The 21,065-nt window shown below is 42.1% G+C and overlaps 1 protein-coding gene across 1 annotated transcript; it reads left to right on the top strand.

The window, feature by feature from the left end:
- The first annotated feature begins 1,266 nt into the window (after nt 1-1,266).
- On the top strand, nt 1,267-20,859 carry MKRN1 (makorin ring finger protein 1). Its single transcript, XM_086754747.1, has 8 exons — nt 1,267-1,544; nt 9,149-9,277; nt 10,776-11,011; nt 16,506-16,732; nt 17,215-17,429; nt 18,145-18,255; nt 18,712-18,850; nt 19,280-20,859. Exons 1-8 carry the CDS (start codon nt 1,366-1,368, stop codon nt 19,490-19,492), a joined length of 1,449 nt encoding a protein of 482 aa, XP_086610873.1. The 5' UTR covers nt 1,267-1,365; the 3' UTR covers nt 19,493-20,859.
- The last annotated feature ends 206 nt before the right edge of the window (nt 20,860-21,065 follow it).

The raw sequence follows: 21,065 nt of genomic DNA, 5'->3' as shown, positions 1-21,065 counted from the left end.
ATCACTCTCTGAGTGCGGCCATCCAGCCAACTCCTTATCCACCAAGTGGTCTGTCCATCAAACCCATGTCTCTCCAGTTTAGAGAGAAGGATGTCGTGCGGGACAGTGTCAAAAGCTTTGCACAAGTCCAGGTAGATGATATCTGTTGCTCGTCCCTTGTCCACTGATGCTGTCACCCTGTCACAGAAGGCCACCAAATTGGTCAGGTATACTTCACTGCCTTTTACTTTAGAGTTCTGTTTGCCCAGATCATGGCTCTGCATGTTCCAGAAGATGCCAGCCAAGTGCATTCACATTACCTCATTCCTCAGGTCATTCAAGGGCACTTAAGTTCACTGCTTCAAGGCAACCTGAAAACAGATTTACCTCTTCTGACCACTCTCCTGCACTTCCTAAAGTCCTGCCATGCTGCGGCAGTGTCCTACTATCTACTTTTTCGAACAGAGGCTTAATTTCAGTGTTTTCTGAAGTGACCGATGGCTTAGTTATGTTTCATTTTTTAATGTATTTTCAAATACCTATGCAAAATATCAATAACATTGCACCGACAGACTTCTTTCTTCACCTTGCTCCTGCATGTCACTTTGCCTTTTTGGGCCTTTTTGTACTTGGCTCAAGACTCCTGGCAGCAGGTAGACAAGGACACGACACGGATCAGGCAAACAGCAGTTTCACCACCAGGATTTATTACGGCAGAAGGACGTGAAGGTTGTCACCCCAAATTAGCAGCGGCGAGCTCTCCGGTGGCCTACTGCCAATTTTCGGTCTGGGCTTTTCAGGCGCCACTGGCTCGTTTTTCTCCCTCTCCCCCCCGCCCCCCCTCGCAGCCGGCGCCACGCTGCCGTTACGCGTCCTTCCCTCCAGGGAACGGCCCGTTTCCCGCCGCGGACCGAGCCAGCCCAACCGGCGCGGCCCAAGCCGGCAGCTGGGCGTCTGGGAAGGCCCCACCCCATCAGGCGAGCGCCGCCGCTCCTCAGGCCCGGCCGGGGCGAGGCCGGGCCACGCCTGGGCTTTGTCTCCCAGCTTTGCAGCCGCGGTGACCTTGCCGCAGCCGTGCCCGCGGGTTCAAACGCGCCGTAAAAACTACCGGGGCCGCGCGGGGACAATGGCAGCGCCCCCCCCTCCCCCACCGCGTTCCCGCCTGGACGTTGCCCTCCACCAATCGGAGCCGCCGTTCGGCGGGAGGGCCAGCTCCCGCCCGGCGCGAGGCAGGGGGCGGAGCTGGCGCCTGCCTCCACCGCCCCGCCCCGCCCCGCCCCGCCCCGCCCCGCCGCCGCCGCCGCCGCCCGGCTGCGCCCGGTCCGCCCGGGCGGAAGGATGTGCTCCCGGAAGTTCCGGTGCTGCCGCTGTGTGGGATAAACAGCGATGGCGGAGGCGGTGGCTCTGGGAACAACGGCAGGCGCTGCGGCGGCCGCGGCGGCCCTGGGTACATCTGCCGCGGCGGCCGCGGGAGCGACGGCCGCCGTCGCTTTCGACTTCGCGGCCGTGCCGCCGCTCGCCGCGGGGCCGGGAGGAGGCGGCTGGACCAAGCAGGTCACTTGCAGGTACGCGCCCTCCGCCGGGAGGACGGGCGGGACGCGAGGACGGTCGCGGTCGCCCTTCTCCCCCCCTCCCCCACCCTCGCCCCCCCCCCCCCCGCGGCCGTTTCCCTCAGCGCTTCTCCCCTCCCCCACCGGTCACGTAGGCGCAGCGCAGCGCGCGGCCGCAGCGCCCCCCCCCCCCCCCCCCCCCCCCGCCCCGCCCAGCCCGGCGCCCTGGGGCCGGCCTGCGGCAAACTGCGCAGCGGGCCGAGCCGCTCCCGGGCCTGCGGCGGCTCCGGACGGAAACCGGCCGCGGCGGCGGGGCTTGTGGGGGATGTAGTGCGGCGGTGGCGGCGGCAGGAGCGGCGGCCCGTGGCCGGAAGTACCGGCTGGCGTCGGGCGCGCTGCGGGCCTGGTCTGGCCGGGCCGGCCCCGACCCGCGGGCGGGGGCGGTGCGGGCCGCGGCTTTTCTTCTGCCGTGACGGAAGGGTGTTCCCCGCGGCTCCGCTCCGCACATGGCGTGTGGATGCCGGCCCTTTGCCCCGCCGGGGCGGGGAAGCGGGGCAAGCGTGGCCTCCTTGTGTTAGGCCGTGGGCCGCTACTTATTGTGTGAAAATCCGCCCGCAGCGGTCGCTGTGAAGGAGACTGTAGAATGAAAGTCCTGTAGCCGCGTTCTAGAAAGTGCCATGCAGCAGGAGATACAAAATTGCTAAAGTCCTTGTCCGTTTGAATAAAAACTTAAAAACTCGTAAAACGAAATGCATTCGTGATTGATACAGCAAAAATTATGTATTAAACCAGCGGATAGGAATAAGTCACGACAGACTGCAAAACGTCAGAAGTGCTGCTGTTCGTGTTACATTTAAGATTCTGTATGCTGCGTCACTTTCTATTTTTGTTTTCCTTTAAACTGTACTTCTGAGAAATCTTTTATATGGGATTCTGCAGATCATACTGCATGTTGTAAAGCTTGCCAGATGGACTATTTTTAAACTTACACTGCTGGCCTCTTTGCAGGCTGAAAGGAATATAAAACCGTTTTTGTGGGTATAGAAATACGTTAGTCAGTTTATGTGAAAGCATGTACTAATCCAAGAGTAGCATCAACGAGCATCTCCTCACTCTTTTTTTTTTTTTTTTTCCTCCTTTTTAAATTTTTTTTTTTTGTTTAAATAAAATTGAAAATTGCGTTTAACCTGAACACGTTTCTGGGCTAATACATTCCAAGTCACTTGGAAGCACAAAGGAACGTCCCTCGGGCGGCAAGGAAGAGGCTCTAGATCTTGATGTGAGATCTCTGCCTTTTCTGCGTATTTTTCCATCTGTGCCGACGGCGGATTGAAATAGCAGTATTAAGAAACGTAGCTTGGCTTTCACAGGGAGCTTGGTTGCTGTGTTTCTCTTTTCTGCTATTAAGTATGCCCTGCAGTGTTTAAAAGCATTCCTGTTAACTCACTGTTTATTTTGGTTAACGCACTGCTGAGTGTTTCCCAGCTCTCTCTGAGTACTTAACTTCTGCATACAAAGAGTTTTGCCTGTGAGTAACCGGGTTAATATTTGATGCATGGCAGTTAAACGTAGGCCAGCGATGAGGAAATGCCCAGGAACGATGCTTACCTCAGCTTTTAAGTGAGCTGCAAGGGTATCGATTAGTGCTCCCTCTGTATAGATTGCCTCGTTCTTTCTAAAGATCGAAAGGCTCAATTAGGCGAAATGGATTGGTGAGAGATGGATATAGATACAGTCTCTCAGGTAACGGACACAATCTGTTTATTGAAGACAGTGACTGGTGTAGTGCTGAAGCAGTCAAGTTCATCAGTGTGATGCAGTGCAGTGAGTCTGTTTAATATATCGTGCAGTGAATCTATAATGAATATTTTTATTTACAGACACTCAGGACTAGTGGAAAGTTAAAGCTACTCTTTTCTAATGGTTAATTTGAGCTTAAACAGAAATGAGATCTCAGCTTGGGACCTCATGAACGTCCTCTTTGTTCTTTTTGACTAATCCTCCCAGTTACCCCATTGCTTGCTCACTTATTTGCTTGTTTATTTTTAGTGGACCATTCAAGTTGTAGGCAGGCTAGTTTTCCTCATACTTTAAAGGGAAATTAACAATTTCAAGTTGAGCTTCTGGGAATGTGTGATAAGAATTTTGTTTTTCTAACTTTGGTTTCAATAGGATATTTTCACATTCAAGAAAATGTATTTAACTATTAAATCTTGTTTTACCTTCATAAAAGAGCTTGAGGATTTGAATGTGAGGTGAAGGGGTTGAATTTCAAAATGCAGGTTTTTAATATAATAGGTAGAGCAGTTTCTGGTTTGAGTAGCACTGCACAATTATATTTGTTTGTAGGCTTTTTTTACCTGAATCATCATATGGGTGAGAGTAAGTACTGCCTGGAATACGGCTGTTTTATCAGAACTGGAGGTTTAGAATTGGTAGAATAAGTTCTTGCTGCTCCTTTCAACACCTGATATGATAAATTGTTGTTGTTATGCCAGTGTGATATACTTGGGAAGGATGATTGATGTCTGAGTGACACAATGGATGGACTTTGATTTCTCCTAGACATCTCGTTTTGCAGATATTACCCTTCTGCTATTCTTGCAGCTAAAGCTTAGAAGTCTCAGGGTGAAACGTAAGAATTCATCATGTTCTTTGAGAGGATGAAAAATAATTTTCTTACATACCTTCTATGGTTTAGCTTTTTTCAAGGCTTTTGTGATGTGTGATATTTTGTAATCTTTAAATCTGGAATAAACTACAGGGGAATAAAACTGTAATTCGTAACTGTTCTTTAGTTAATATTCTGATCCTTTTGTTACTGATATGTTTGAAATAAGAAGCATGGTGGTCCTTACCAAGCTTCCTTGTCCTTCAAGTTTCAGATTGGTACGTGGTTTTATTGAGCAGTGGTGTAGCCAACATTTTTTTTTCTCCAAAGTCTTGACACTGTTAGCTCCAAATATTTGTTTTCCAGATGTCATGCAATAAGAGATAAGGTTATCAAGTTGGTGTAAATAGATGACATTCCACTTGTTTGTTTAATAACTGAACATAAATAAAACCCTTAGCAAATAACTAGTGTATTTTGAGCATTGTCTACATGTTTGTATCTTTGCTGTTCTTTCTGGAAACCTAGGTCAGATATTTGTCTTTTAATGTGAAGAATCTGAATCGGTAAAGTATGCCTACTTAATTAAGTGCAACACTAGTGATCAGATGTGGAGTGCAAACCTCTTAACAGCCTGTTTTTGCCCCTCTCTTAAGCTGCTCTGTTCTGGATTCCCCACTAGCTTCTTGCTGAAGGAGTTTATGGAGAAGGGACAAGGAGATAAATGCTGTTAAGACCTACCTTTTTTCTTTTTTCTTAGGGTGACTAACTCATGTAGAATTTTGTCAGCCACTCACGTGGCTGAACGCCCATGTGCTGTGCTGGAACAGCATGCCTGGCCCCTTCCCTGGGAATGCTCAGTCTCTGTATGGCACCTGAAGAAGCTAATGACTGCAGCTGGCTGTTATCCTGAGGTTCCTTGTCCTGCCAGTCATGGCAATGTCTCAGTTTTTGAAGGAGGTCTGTTGCTGGGTGTGACATTCTAATTCAGCAAAACCAGTACTTTATACACAAAACTGGGTTATCTGAAAGCAGAATTAGGTGGATGTGAAGTGAAGAACAAACCACACCTGAATAAGCGACCCATTGCAAGCTTTGAAAGCTATGGGAGGAAGTATTGCATATTGATTTCACTAATAGGATTGCAAGGGTAAAGGCTTAGTACATACAAAGAACCATCTGGAAGGAGCTAGTATGTTTTCAGGATTTTAGACTGCAGTTATTAGTATTTAAAACTGCATTGCCCTTTTGATGAAGGCACTGTAACTTATTTTTTTTTTCTAGCTTGTGGAAAGTAATAGATGTAATATTATTCTAGCAGTGGAAACCAAGATCTTCGGTAGATTATTATACTTTAAAGCATCATGGAAATCAAGATCACTGAAACCTGGATGAACTTGAAAATACTAAGTATTCTAGAAAATTAATTGTAGCACTTATAACATCTGACCTCTCTCCAGTGGCTGGAGTTTCAGGGAGTTGGAGACACGATTAGCTTTATGGCCTTTGTCAAGTGTTTTCTCTAGAAGTTTCCAAAAAATGCCCACCAGATCTTGTATACAACTTGAGACTTTTGGATGTGCAAAGCCTAATTTCTATGACCTTTTTCAAAGTACCCCATGAAAGTCAGGGTATGCTATTTTGATCAAGGCATACAAAACTGGATGTGAGTTGAAACATATTTCAGTGATAAAATGCCAGTGCAGGCAACTATTATTTCTGAGTGGTTGTTCTGCGTGTTGATATCACTTGTGTTTTGTACAGTCATGCAGTGAACCGAACTGGGATCTGGATTTGGACCTCGCTGAGTTCTCTGGTCTAGTTCCCCATGCAACCTCACCAAATTATGCTAGTGTATCTGAATAGGAAAGACAGAGCACTGCTGTCAGAATAAGTGCTTCTTGGATGACAGCATCACAGACACTCAGAGAAAATGCAGTTATACTTGATCCAGTTTCTTTTTCAGATGAAATTATTTGTATTCTCTGGGCACTTGACAGAATGCAAATTTCAGATGTCCTTCTATATGTCACTGGGTGAGGCAGATAACTCATGTATTTCTCTGTTTTAAGGATCCTTTTTTTTTTTTCTGTAACTAGAAACAAGAGACTGGTATTGTTGCGGTTGTGTAAAGTTACAGTTAAATTGAGCAATCTATATGTGTAAAGATGCTCTCCAACAGAAGTTTCACCAAAAATGATGCACTCTGTTTATTCTTTTACATGACCAAAGTCTATATTTTAGTCAAACACTGTAATTTCCTATGTAAAAATGTTAAATTCTTTGTGACCTTAAAGTAAAAAACGTCTTGGGAGCTGTGGAGGAGTAATCTTAGGTAAATACATTTTTCTCTCCTCCTACCTCAGCCTTTGTGCTCAAATGATACTGAGTTTGCTGCGTAGGATTGCAGGCCTTTCAGAATGATGTGTGAATTAGACTGAGCTTGTGAATGTTTCAGGTTGGGGTTTTTTTGCCTTATAGCCTGCCATCTGGATGTAATGAATTGTGACAACTTTTAGAATTATACAGAATCTGTATTTGCGTAGGATTTTCTGACATAAGCAGGGAAAGAAGGAAAATTACTTGAAACTCCACTTCTCTGTCAAACAAGTAGTGGGAGAGCCTAATTTTGAGGCTTACGTATTTAGGATAAGTTATGTTGACCAAGTACTTTCTTAGAGAAATCCTCACTTCAGGCTGATGCCTTTTTCTTAGTTACTTATTTCAGTCGTAGTGGTGTCCCAACACTTTTGTTGGCTTAAGTAGCAGTGGGGCTGTGTGGTGGGGCTGAGCAGTGATCTGATCTAGATTAAAAATAACCATGGGGGCATCAAAAGGAATTTCAGGTTACATCTGAAGCCATTTCCTGATCTGAGTCAGCAGGTGGCTATGAAATTGAGTGCCCCCAACACATAGGGGAAGCAATGCTCTGTGGAAATAAGCAAAGGGTGGAGATAACAGTTGTTAACAAGAGCAAACATTTAACAACCTGAATTATTTTTTTACCCTGTTGGTGTGAGTCGCATTTCTTAAAAGCAAGCCAGAAATTCCAGTTATGTTCTGGTTTCATGAGCTCATGGGTTGTTGGGGTTTTTCTTGCTGTGAGGTGAGTTAGTTTGTGGGCGGGTTGTGTTAGGGAGTGTGTGTGTGGGGGTGGTGGATTTTTTGGTGCTTTGTTTTTTATTCACAGTGGAGAGTGCTGGTTATGGAGCGTGGGTTTCTCTTGTTTTGCTTTTGCAACACCTTGTTCCTGGTGTGTGCTGGCATAGCTGTTTGTGCAGCCACCTGGCAAACCTGACTAGGGTACTCATTTCTGGGGAGGATGTCCAGCAGAGCCTCATCTTGGTCTTAGACCAATTATTTTTATGTAGGATCCCATTTCTTACCTGGTTTCTATGTGGCTACAGTGTACAGACAGGTGATTGTTTTGAGTGTGAATTATAACCTGATGGCAAGTGTCAGCTAGTGGTTTAGATTTTTTTTTGTTCTTAGTACCTTGAATACACCACTGATTTTGCACATGAAGGGTTATCAGTCCTCTTGGGACTCATCTCAGGTTTTTAATGTATCCCTAGCACTGGATTACAAATGTAGCTCTACTTATGTCATTTGGTGAATGTTCACTTTGATCTGACTTTTTAAAAATATAGCAGATTACCTATGCAGAAGTTTATGCAATTCAACAACTCGACACCTTTTAAGTTCAGGAATATTGATTTGAATGTGCTGTTTTGTGAAGAGCTATCCTAATCTTAGCTTGGGGTGCTGAAAGATGATCCTTCTGTCTCCTGTACTGGCTGTACTGCTGTGTGACTGCAGAGTCAGCTGGTTGGAGAACCTGGTTCTGCCGGCTGCCTAGCTGTGGTAGTACCAATGTAAAGCAGTGGAAATGTGCAACAGGAGGAGGGCAGGAGTGCCTCTTTCAGCCACAAGATGGGCTTAAGGGTATAATCTGCTTCTCAGTCTTCCCTCAAGTGGTTTTCTGTATGAGACCTAAATGCTAATAGATTTTCTTGTTTATCAGGTCTTGCTATTTCCAGTGAGTTCAGAGTTTGTGACTTGGTATCTGAGGGCCAATGCTTCTCTTTCTAAACTGAAGTGTTGGCAAACATCTTGATAGATTCAGTTCTTATATAGGTTTGGGAAATTTCTTTTTTATTTCCTCCTTGGCTAATACTTCTATGTGGATTGGGAAAGATGTACTTAAACTTGTATTTTCAGTTGTAGTTTTGATGTGAACATATTGACTCTGAGTAGTTACAGTGCCTTAAATTTAAAGAAGCTTGTGTCTTCTAGGTTAAAATTTAAAACACATTGAAAATGACTGTTCAGTTTTCTTGAATAGCTGAATTTGAGATTGCTCAATTAAATTTGCATTATTTGACATCCTGACATTAGTTGCAAAAGCTTTGAAATGATACAATTATTTTGAGATGGGCAGCACAATACTGAAGCAAGATGCTTCTGATTATTTGGCTCCTACATCAAAGAAGTGTGTATTTTGTCAGATATAATTATCCATCACAAATATATTTTGCATCTTGGAGATTAAACTACTTCTGATTGAATTATTTACAAATTCAAAATAAATTTAAGCACTCAAACTTATTTAGGGTGTGGCTGATTTTGATTCTTGGGTTCAGTGGTGGGCTTCTCTAAGTTTTCTGCTGGTATCAGAACACAGGAACTACAGGCAGAACTTTGTCCCTGTGTGCTTTGTCCAAGACTCTTTCTTCTCTGTGTCCTAGCCCTAGATAAGGTTTGCTTTGCAGGTTTTTTTCAGGCTTTTGTAAGTACAAGTCCCTAAATGTGCAGTGCAGTTCACTGAAATGACTAAGGCTTCATCTTTTCTCAGACTTTCTTATTTGTATGTTTATACTGGGACATGGTCCCATGAGTGGTGTCCTTAATTCAACATACCTTGATTTACAGATAAACTCATCATCCAAATACTTTGTTTACAACTTCAGTGCTTCTCCTTAATTCATGGTAATCTTCTGTCTTGCAGATATTTTATGCATGGAGTCTGCAAGGAAGGAGACAACTGTCGCTACTCCCATGACCTCTCCACTAGTCAGTCTGCCATGGTGTGCAGGTATTACCAGCGAGGATGCTGCGCTTATGGAGATCATTGCAGGTAAAGAAATGCTGTTGAACATCCTGGTGGGGAGTGATTTCCCTCTTGCATCCCTGAGTAGAGAGCTCACAGAAAGACAATAAATCTTACTGTTTTCTTCTTTCATTGCAACTTCAGAAGTTTATAAAGATAGCTTCTTTTCACAAGCTGCCTTCTCTTGCTGAATACTATAGTGTTTGCTTTGCTATGGATGAAATAAGCAAAGGCAAGGCAAAAAGAGAATTGATCTTAGTAAAAGTAGGAGTTGTCAGGGTGTGTAAGCTTACTTAATAACATAAGTAGATGAATTCATTGAAATCTGAGACTCCATTCAAGCTAGCTGAACTGATGGAACTGAGTTACATTTGATAAGTGATCATAAAAGCCTGAACAGGTAAGAATTCCCCACCCCCGCCCCTGGATTGTGTATGTCTCTTCAGGAATTGCTACTCTGACACTCGAACTGCCATTTTGAAAAGTAAGAGTCTAGTCATTTACAATCTAAAATGTTGCTTGTACAAAGTGACCCTACATTATCAAAACGAGAAAACAGAAATGTGAAGAAAGGAAACTGATGCTTTCCTAGTGTACCAAAGCTTTACAAAGGCTTAGGGGTGTTTGCATAATTTTAAGTTCACTTTATTAAAATTTATCAGGAGTTTTAACATTCTGTCTTGTTGCAACTTTAATGCATAATTATTTGCATCATGACCTCATGGGGTAGTTCTTTACTTTGATGTTTAGTATATGGTTACTGTGTATAAGAAAAATAACAAAAATAAGCTTCTCTGTAGCCTTCTATCTGCCAGTGTTACTTTCTTGAAAGTGTACATCAGTGGTCTCTGAATCATGCACCCCATCAGTGAAAAATTTTTGAGCACCTCCCCATATATATATTTATAGTTTATACATACAATCTGCTACTGTATTAATGTTATACATTGTAAAGCATACACAAAAATCAGAATTTAAAAAAGGCTATGATATAGATTAAATAAACAATATTTTAGAAATATTTCAACAGTCTAAAACCATTTTTGCTCTCATTAAAAGCCTTATTAGTAATAATGTTTTTTTTAGTGACAGTGAACTTGGTTGAATATGCTTCGTGATTTTTAAAAAAATTAGTTTAATATTTTTTAATACAGTGATTTGAAGGTCTCATCTTAATTCAATTTATTTCAGTACTTAATTTTAATGGCTGTCATAGCTGAAGAAGATATTTCACAAAGATATATGGATCCAAAAGAAAGATGTGGTGCTGGCTACACTTAGGAATGCTGCTCCACTTCCTCCAAAATCATGGAGTACCTTCTGTTTCCTTTAGCAGTTCTGACAGATGATGCAAGTGGAAGCATATCTCTCTAAAGGGTCATCAGTGACTTTGTCTTCCAAGCCATTTCTAGGTCATTATTCAGAATAGCATGTTTTCCTCTTAACTAGTTTATTTTTAATCCCTTGGGCTGGTTTGTGGAGGTATTTTTGTGAAGAGTTGACGGGATGTGTTTTAACTCTGTAGATATGAACATACCAAGCCACTGAAACAGGAAGAAGTGATTGATGAGTATCCAGATGAAGAAATTTATCCCTCAGTATCCTCAGACTTCGCTGATGCAATTGAACTCCCTGAAACAGTTGAAGAATTTTTTGCTGAGATAGAAGATGAAAATATAGATCTGGCAGCTGCAGGAGTCTGTGCTGAAGACTGGGTGAATGCTGTGGAGTTTGTCCCTGGGCAGCCATACTGTGGACGTGGTAAGCTTATCATGGGATAAGAGTAAATTTCTGTTATGGGTCAACAATCTGTATGTAGTGCATTTATTTTAATGCTTTGGGTTTTGTTGAGTACAGTTATTTTTGTTTATTAATGACTTTGAGTGATCTGTCCTGAAGTTATGCTTGAACTTTCTGATCTGAGTAGTTAAGACTGTTCCACATCAGTTAATACTGCTGTATCCTGATGTTCTGGAACGAGGTGTATTTAAAGACAGTCTCTGCATAGCTGGCTTCCTCTTGTTATGGCTCTGAGTGACTTGGTGAATCTCCTTATTTGGAAGTTTAGTTTGCATATGTAATGGGAGAAGAAAAATACTGGTGATGCAATAAATATCACTGTTCTAGAAAGAGAATCTACTGCCTTTTAGGGTTTTTTGTTTGTTGTTGGTGACTTGTGGTTTTTGTTGTGGTGTATGGGGTTTTTTCAGTGGTGGGTTTTTTAATCTCCTTAAGACTTTCAAGTGGAGGTACAGATTCTTGTAGAATTAAGTGAAGCCAAATGCTTGCTTTGAATTCTATGGCAATTCGGACCAGAGGCTGAAAATAATTTATTCTAGTTACCTTCTGGACCTGACTTTCTAATACTGTGGCAGCTCATGTTGACAAGGAGATTGAAGAAACTCATCAAGTGGGACCAAACTGTTTACATAGCATACTTGTCATCTCCTTTCCCTGCAGAGAAATAGCACAAAGGTTTAAAATTTAAGTGAAAAGTAGGCTGGGTGTGTTTACTTTAGCATAACTTCTATATTTTACTCTCTAAAACTGAAAGCTTATGACCATGAGTAGTCAAATAATAGTTTGACTCCAAAATGGACACCTTGTGTCCAGAAGAGTTTGAAGTTGTGTCATGCAGTGCTCAGATTACACTTCCTTGTCTCCACAGCACTACTCAGATACTCTGATTTGAAAAGAGGAATTACTTTCTCAGTGTTGCAGGGCGCTATTGGAATGTACTCTGATCTGATTTGAGGAAGAGAATGATTGAGTAATGTTAACATTTTGTAGTGTTGTTGAGAAGTTTGGTTATGAAATTGTTTGGTGTATCTGTGACTTGGGTATTGTCCAAAGGAATGAAAACTTGTCTTCTACCTGTTCATGTGTCACCTTCCTGTTATAAAAGGCATGACTTCTCTATTCATTGAGACAAAGGATCCTTTAAAAAAATATATATTTTTATCAAAGCAGAATAGTTTAGATTGTAAGTGACCTCTAAATTTCATCTAGTTCATTTCCTGCTCAGAGCAGGGTCGGCTATGCCAAGTTGCCAGGGGATTTGTTTAGTTGAATCTCCGTCCTTGGAGATGTACAAAATGCCAGAACCTCTGTGCAACCTTTGCAATGTCAGACTTCTTTCATAAGGAAAAACTCTTTCCTAGTATGCAATTGGATTTTTTTCCCTGCCTCAGCTTGCCTTCTGTCTCTTGTCCAGTGCACATCTGAGAGGAGTCTGGCTCTGTTTGGCCTTTTTTTTTCCCTGTACTTTTCCGTTGGGTAGCTGAAGATAACAATAAGATAGCTGCTTAAGCTGAACAGGCCCAGTTTCCTCAGTCTCTTTTCACGAGCTTCAGCCTGGTGGCCCTCCAGTAGAATCAGTTCATGGCTAGTTTGAACAGCCAGAGATCTTTTAAATGTATCTATTCCTTATAGGAGAGCTAGTGCTTTCTCCTAAATTCCTGAAGCATAAGAGCATTTCATTATACCTTTAACACGCTTAGTTTTACTGAAGCAGTTCCTCTTTCTAGGGGATCAGGTGTATTTTTTTTCATGGAAACTTGTGGTTGCCACAGGTTAAGTTAAATAACATTCTCTTCTCTGAATCTTATTCCAAATTCTCTGGTTTGTATCCTTTGAAATTTGATGTATTTTAATGTATAAACATACTTAGCCATTTCTGTTCTCAGCAGTGCTACATGATGTTAATTCCCATAGTGACTTTCTTAAAAGGTGTGTGTTAAAAATTTTGCTTTTCTGAAGCTACTAGCTTTATTAAGCTATAAAAATGAAAAACCTTACTGTAGTGATCAGGAAGATGTATTCCACAGTATATACTTTAGAGCCTTACAGATGTCTGGAAAAATGTACAGTACTTGGAAACTTGAAAATGGAATCTATTTCTCAAGATTAGAAGTAGTTTTGTTTTCAGTTGTCTTACAAATGCTGGAGATTTGGGGTTGGCAGTTTAACCACACGTTAACTTGGGCTATATTGCTAGTCTTATTATGAGACAAGACATTTTGTTAATGCAGATGATTCTGATTTGAGACTAAATCTGATCTCTTGAGGATTACCTCAGGGCCTAGCAAAGAAAATAGTGATGATTCTTCAGATAATCACCTATTTGTACAGATGCACGACACTTCCGTATTTGTTCTTCTGCTACTGATGCTAGATGTTTTGGAATAATTGAGGAAGAGTAGAAAGGCAGAAAGATAAACAATCTGAATTGGGTGACTGTTTCCTGCTGCTACAAGGTGGATGTACTTGATCCTGCTACAAAGTGTGTCCTAGAGGGAAAGCAGATGGTGTGTGGATTGAAGGTAATGAAATAGGGGTTTTTTTTCACTACTCTGAAGTTAATCCTGTTGACTGTGAAATGGGCAGTGAGAAGGCAGGGATTGGGTCCACCTACTGGAGAACAGTGGTTTTGAAAACAGCAGACAGAATCAGAGTAAATGTTACCCTGTGAGGAATACTGGATTTGGAGCTACTAAGGCAGTAGTCTTGTGAGTTTCTCTAATTTTGCTTTCAAAGAGGAAGCAAGACTGTAGCAGATACAGTGCAGTAAATATAGGAGATATGCATGCAGATCTTCAGGTTATGGAGGCGAAGATATTCAGAACTGGAAACAGTAATTTTTATTTCATAGAAATACAACTGAAGGGCTGTAGGGAAGTGCTGAGACAGCACAGAAGACGGGGACTGGAAAACTAATGTCACTTCTAGTATGTTTTTTCCCTCTCCCACCCTCTCAAACTGTAGAAGTACCCACAGCCATTATTAAAGACTGACATTCATAGATCTGTATCTTGTTGTCTAGATGCCTAGTCACTAAGAACTGGTTGTACTTTTTTGTGCAAGGGTGGTATTGTGGACTGGGCTGGAACTTAGTAGCTGTATGGTGCACTGTGCTTGCTGACTGGTGGTGGTGTAGTTGTTGCTGGTGGTGGTTGGTTTGGTTTAAGTAACAACTCTATATTTTTTTTGACCAAGATGTGAAGCTTTGCTCTCTCCTTTTGTGGACCAGTATAGTAAATAAATGGGTTTCTAAGTGAGTCTCTGACAGGGTGAAACTTCAAAGCCTTTATTCTCAAAGAACCTAAAGTAATAAGTATGGTGGGGGTTTTTTAAGTGAATAAAACCCTTACCTTTTGTCAAAACTTAATTCAGTATCCTTGAGAGGAGTGCAGGTGACTCTGGATTTTTTTTCTGTTAAGTTTCAAATATGCTGCTTCTTCCAAAGTATGCATTTTCCAGGGATATAGGATTGCCTTAAGCAAAGATAATCTTGCCAGCTGCATTGAAAGTACTGTATCACTTGATTCCTCTGAAACTCAGATGCATTTGTCTGTCTGGTAGGCTTCTGCCCATCTATACTATGATCTGCTAAACTCCTTCCTTAGTAAGGGTCAAAAAAAATGTCAAACTCACATGAATCAACTAGGTAAAAAAATATGTAACATTAACTAGAAAAAACACTGGCAAAAATGACAGTCAAGGGAATAGAAACTAACTGAGAGTTGTGATTTTTCTTGTTACTTCTCTTGGAAGTGGAGACCGTGGGTTTCAAATTGGGATGAGGGAGGCATTTAAATTAATAAGTACAAATTTTTGTATCATGTTCAGTTACTCAGAAGACTAGGTAGAGCCTCGTATATGGTTACTTGTTACTTTTCTTGGTGCCAGTTCAGTAGACCTCACGGGGAAGAAGAGGTAGTGAAGAGTTCTTTGGTTGGGTACCTTATTGAAAAACAAGCAGGTTGACACTGTCTTGTTATTCTGTCACTCACTTGCTTTTCAAACATATGTTTCTAGCAAACAGACTGATCCAAGATCAGACCTCTAAAGTCAGAGAGGGTTCAAGGAGCAGACTTGAACTTATTTTGAGAGCTAGTATTTTCCTACGCTGCTTTGCCTGAGCTCACAGTTTTAGGGGGTAAACAAATACAGGACCTACTTTTTCTCTGTATGTTCAAAAACTAACAGGCTGATACATGCGTGTTGTGTGTCTTTGCTCCATGGGGATGAAGACTGTGTAAGCATGCAGCCTCTGATTCTTTTTGAGGAGTCTATCCTTTACTTTTCTTGATCCAGGTATGCCTTTGATAGTTTTTGTTTACTTCTCCAAATCTAGAACTTGAACAGCTTACAAAAGTTACACTTTCTTATAGCAGAGGTGACTTTTTATTCTTGCAGCGGCTGCTGGTTATGTAAATGAAGTCCAGTTGCTGTTCTCCTGATATTTATTCGGAATATAGTAATGATTTGTTGTTCTCTTACGTTTATTATATCATCAGCTTCAAACTGACTGGTTCTGTCTTGTAATGTAGTTTATCATCCTACTTACGAAATTATTTCAAAAGGCTGTTTGGCTTGTGGTGACACAGACAAGTATATGTACAAGAGATACAGGGAGAAGTGCTAAGCAGAAGCTGTCTAAATGGGGAGGAGAAGTGCTACAGATTTCGGGTTAATTTAGAATTAGGTAAGGTAATTTTAGTCCCTATTTTGCAAAACTGATAGCTAGCTTAGAATGCAGTGAAGAAGCCCTGAATTTCAGTTTCTTAAAGCTTGGTTTATGTATCTGACTGATAGACCAGATACCTCCTTGGGGTAGGGTTTTTGGCAAATATGTAGAATAGACTTTGGTGTGAGAGGTGTGGATGCAAGCTTTTGTATCATTTATACACATGCATGGGAGTCCAGAAGTGAAAGCCTGTTGTTCAGGCTGAACAACGACATGCTAATTAACCTGCACATAAGGAGCTGCTGATGTGGTGTTTCCATACTGGTGTTTTGTTATGCTGGGTACACCTTTATTGCTTCAGCTGTGTAATTTCTGGGGAAAAGCCCGTTAACTTTAGCCAAAGCAGTGTGAGATTTGTAACCTTATTTAGCTGTTGCTGAACCAGAGTCTGTATAAAAATGTACTTCAGCTGTTGAGGACTAGTGAGATTTTTTTAGTCTGGACTTAGCATGTAAATGGATCTGAATCTGATCACTGAAACTTGATAGCTTTAGTCTTGTGTGGGTTGAAGGATGAAGAAATTCGTTGTGCTTTCTTCAGTGGGAAAATAACTTAGTTCAGGCTGAGGGTGTGTGAAACTTGAACTGAAATGAACATTGTTTCTTATTCTCTTTGGATAACTTGAGCAGGCTTACCCAAAGATTACTTTGCATTAAAAGAATGTATTCTCTCTCCCACTGCTCTAAATCTGAATGTATTGCTTACTGTCCTTAATTTTCTTCCCAGCTGCTCCTTCCTGTATTGAAGCACCCTTGCAGGAAATGGTGATTGAGGAAGAATATGAAAAACAGCAAGTAGACGTGGAGATAAAGAAGGAGTTGTGCCCCTACGCTGCAGTAGGAGAATGTCGTTATGGAGAAAACTGCGTGTATATCCATGGGGATGTGTGTGATATGTGTGGACTGCAGGTCTTGCATCCAATTGATGCCGGACAGAGATCCGAGCACATAAAGGTAAGCAAACAACTGTCTGATGTTAAACAGCTTTAAGTTATTGCTTCCTAGCTCCCCACAGTCACTTCTCACTAATTCCCTTTCATTTAAAGGTGCATGCAGATCAGGCAGTGAATGAAACTCCTGTTGTAAACTAGACTGTTTCCTGTCAGGGCCATGTTTAAAAGCAGCTGGGTTTTCTTATCTCTGCTGGGAAAGCAGTCTGGGTAGAAATGCTAAAGCTTTGTTCTTTGCCTAGTAAAACTGGATGGTTTTTTAGATTGCCTTTCTCTGTTTAAAAGCAATGTCTGAAGAAAGGAATTTGAACTCTGAATTGATTGTTCCCTGCCATCTGAGCAGACTTTTTTTTTATAAAGATTTTTCAGCTTAATTATACTCCATTCATTATGCAAAACAGCAGAGTCAAACTGAGCTTAAAACCTGTTTAGAGTTCACCAGGTGACCAGTTGTCTCTGTAGTTGTTTTTTGTCTCTCCTTTTCAGTCTTGCATTGAAGCTCACGAGAAGGACATGGAGCTTTCATTTGCCGTCCAGCGTAGTAAAGACATGGTGTGCGGGATATGCATGGAGGTGGTGTATGAGAAAGCTAATCCTAGTGAGCGCCGCTTTGGGATCCTCTCCAACTGCAGCCACACTTACTGTCTCAAATGCATCCGCAAGTGGAGGAGTGCTAAACAATTTGAGAGCAAGATTATAAAGTGAGGCACTTTCCCATTTTGATTGTGCTTTGTTACTGTGGAAGACCTTAGTAACTTGTGACAACTGGCAACAGACTTCCAGATGCAGACTGCACAGAGACTGCACTTAATGCGTACTAACTTTAGCTCGGAAGTGAAATAATTGTTAGGGTCAACATTTACACTCTGATTTGGTTAATGTGGATTAAGTTTGCAAGACTCGCTTCATGGTAGAGAATAACTTTTGGTTATTTAATAGCATGTTGTCCAATTGTTATTGTTTACGTCTTGGACACCCAGCTAGGAATCTGAAAACAGATTAACCAGTTCAGAATGTATGCTTCTTGACTCGTTACTGCCCTAGTTCATTAATCAGTCAACAAAACATTTCTCCACTTAAAGTCTGTTCTAAGAAAAAAAAACAAAATTCCAAACAAATAAACGCAGAAATCAAACCAAAATAAATTTATTTAATTCTAAAGAAAAAGGAGTCTGTGTGAAGTGTTTTTTCAAGCTTTTCTGAGACAAGCTGACCAGCTGCCATTGCCATTGAGTTCTTGAAGAAGACAGTTTAGGTTATCTTCATCTGTAAGAGAGAATCTAGATTGAAAAGCCCATACAGCCACTGTGTGGGTACAGTACATCTTTAAAGATGGAGATATGCCATGACTTGTTACGTAGGAGAGAGAGCGCCCTGTAATGTGGAATTTTGCAGCGCAGTTTGTTCATTCCCCAGGTCCTGCCCAGAATGTCGGATCACCTCTAACTTTGTCATTCCAAGTGAGTACTGGGTGGAGGAGAAGGAAGAGAAGCAGAAACTCATTCAGAAATACAAGGAGGCAATGAGGTATGAGCACTGTAGCCTTTTGTCAAGTTGAGACAGCAGAGATCAAGGCACACCTGGAGAAGAAGGGTGTTGATGTAAACCCCCCTCACACCTCGTTTCCACCACCACATGTGAAGTGTGTCCTTACCTATGTGGTTCCAGATGCATGCAACCACACAGTTGTGAAGCTATTCCTGTGCTCTTTGACCTGAATCTTTCCCTTCTATACACAAAACGCTAGTGGTGGTGTAGCCATAAGGGAGTACAAGCTTGTGCACTGTGAGCCGTCGGCGTCCCTGTGCATGCATCGACCCACACACGTTGTGTAATACACTATTCCTGCGTGTAGGTGGTATACTGACAAAATACCTTCAGCTCCAAATGGTACCCGAGAACCTTTCGGACTACAAGTAAATGCATTTCTGAAGCCTGGTTGGGGTCTGCTGTGAGTAAGGGTTGCGGTATTTTCCTTTCCAGCAACAAGCCATGCAGGTATTTTGATGAAGGCCGTGGGAGCTGTCCGTTTGGAGGGAACTGTTTTTACAAACATGCATATCCTGATGGCCGTGAAGAGGAGCCACAGAGACCCAAAGTGGGAACTTCAAGTAGATACCGGGTCAGTGCTGCTGTTTTTTGTCCTTTCTATACAGAGAGAGTGCAAGAGGGGTGTGAGTTAAGTCAGCTGCCTTGAGAAGAGGACAGGGAAATGTTGACTTTTTTTTTTTTTTACTTTTGATAAACCTCTGTAATGGTGAATTTGAAGGGAGCAGCAGTCTAAAGTTTGTGAGTGCTGGAAGCCAAGATGGAAAGAGTGAATTTCAAAAACTTTCTTAGTACACCAACATACTGAAGTAGAAATGTTGGGCAGAATTAATAGGTATGTGTAAGGGTAAACTCTCCTGGAGGTGAGTATCTCCCTGAATGAGAGAGTGTAGTTTCTTGCATGTCAGAAAGGACACAGGGGGCTGAACCTTGTCAGCCTCTGGGAAGGCTCCTACCTTGTGCCGCTTGGTCACCTGGGGAAATACTTGTGTTCCACTTGCAGGCCCAGCGGAGGAATCGGTTCTGGGAGTTCATCGAGGAGCGAGAGAACGGTGATCCGTTCGAGACCGATGAAGATGAGGTGGTGACCTTTGAGCTTGGTGAGATGTTGCTTATGCTGTTGGCAGCAGGAGGTGACGACGAGCTAACAGATTCTGAGGATGAGTGGGACTTGTTTCATGATGAGCTGGAAGATTATTATGACCTGGATCTATAGCACCTGTCAGTGCAGTGTGAACTGTCATCTTGGCTTCAGGCAGTAGCTATTACCTGTGGTGTTGTGGCAGTGCCTGTGTTTCTCCTAGGCAGGCCGATCAATTCCAGGTGCTGTTGTAATAACTTTTACCCAGGGTCTGTCTCTTCCCATCCCCTCCCACCCCAGGAGTGTTGTTTTCCCTCTGTTTAAACAAATAACAAGAAATAAATCTTTAAAATGTTAGTTTTTGTAAAAATGAATTTAACTGTCAAACAGTTAGCTTAGGTTTGTTGCTTCATCTGTGTACCCAACAGAGTTCACCCAGTTCCAGGGTTAAAGTGTTTACAGGACTTCCACACTCATTTTGAGGAGCCCAGATACAAAAATGAGCAGTGGCCATGCAGTGGGGATGTAAATTGGCTGACGGCCTTTTTTCTGTCTTTGTACCAATATTTCTGACGTCAGGCCAGACACAAATTCTCTCTTTCTGGCATCAGCTCCGTTCCAGCCCCCTCATGTACACGTCTTCATTTGTGATTTTGGTCTCTTGTTTACTTGCACATTACTATTACTACTGTGTAACCAGAACCAGGTGTGAACGTTCTGGGTTTTTACTGTGTTTAGCATGAAAGGAAGATGTCTTTGTGAAAGGAGAACTCTCTATGTGTATATACAGATAAATGTAGAGTTGGACCTCAAGGATGGGGAGACTCTGTGTAAGTTAAAAATAACAAAACCATCTTTCATCCTCTCTTGATGCATGAAGTCTAGCCTCCAGTTGGACATGAAACTAGTTTAGTGGTCTCAGCCCAGTCCATGGCAGTGATCTTAACTATTGCTTAACTTAATAGACGGCACTCCCTAATATGCCAGCTCTCTTTCATTTGTATGATTAAGGTTGTCCAGGAGCAGAAATCCAGTTAGCTGAGGTGGGGTCAGAGGAACAGCAGAAAGGCCCCTTTAGCTTTATTGCTCTGTAAGTTTTAGAACTTGGTGTAACTGCTTAAGCTGAGAGCTTCGCTAGGAAATCGCTGTGCCTCTCAGCATTTGAGTTGGGCAGGTTGCCTGGTAAAACTCTTCAGCTTATGTGAGTTACTGCTTACAAAGGCAGTCATGCAGTTTCTGGCTGTAATTTGCATTGAGAAATTACTTTGCCACCAAAGCCCCAGCCCAGGAATTTTAACCTTGCATTACATTATTGCTGTTTTTTATTGACTTGTGGATGCCCCGTGATCTGTTCTCCTGCTGCTCTTGTCCCCTAGACTGCCTCTCCTTTCACTTTTAAATGGAATGAGAAATTGTTCTGAGGTCTAAAACGTATTGTTTTGCAGCTGCCTTTTGTAAGAAGCACTTTTCCCAAATAAAAAAAATAAAAAAAAAGGAAACAAGGAGTCTGTCTGTTCTTCAAAGTTTTGAAGCTTCTGTGTTTCAGCTTGATTGTTTTTCAGTGTGTTTCTGTAAACATGAAGACATTTATGTCAATCTTTCTTAACTCTGGCAGAATCATGTCACACTAATACGGAATTTTAACTTTGGTTATCACCTTTCCAACAAAGAGCCTGTAACGTTAGGAAGGCATACAGAACAGACAGCT

This window comes from Chlamydotis macqueenii, chromosome 1 (assembly GCF_036417535.1).
Source record: "Chlamydotis macqueenii isolate bChlMac1 chromosome 1, bChlMac1.mat, whole genome shotgun sequence".
Taxonomy (NCBI): domain Eukaryota; kingdom Metazoa; phylum Chordata; class Aves; order Otidiformes; family Otididae; genus Chlamydotis; species Chlamydotis macqueenii.
The sequence above is the reverse complement of the archived record's forward strand: the minus strand, read 5'-3'. Positions and strand labels throughout refer to the sequence as shown.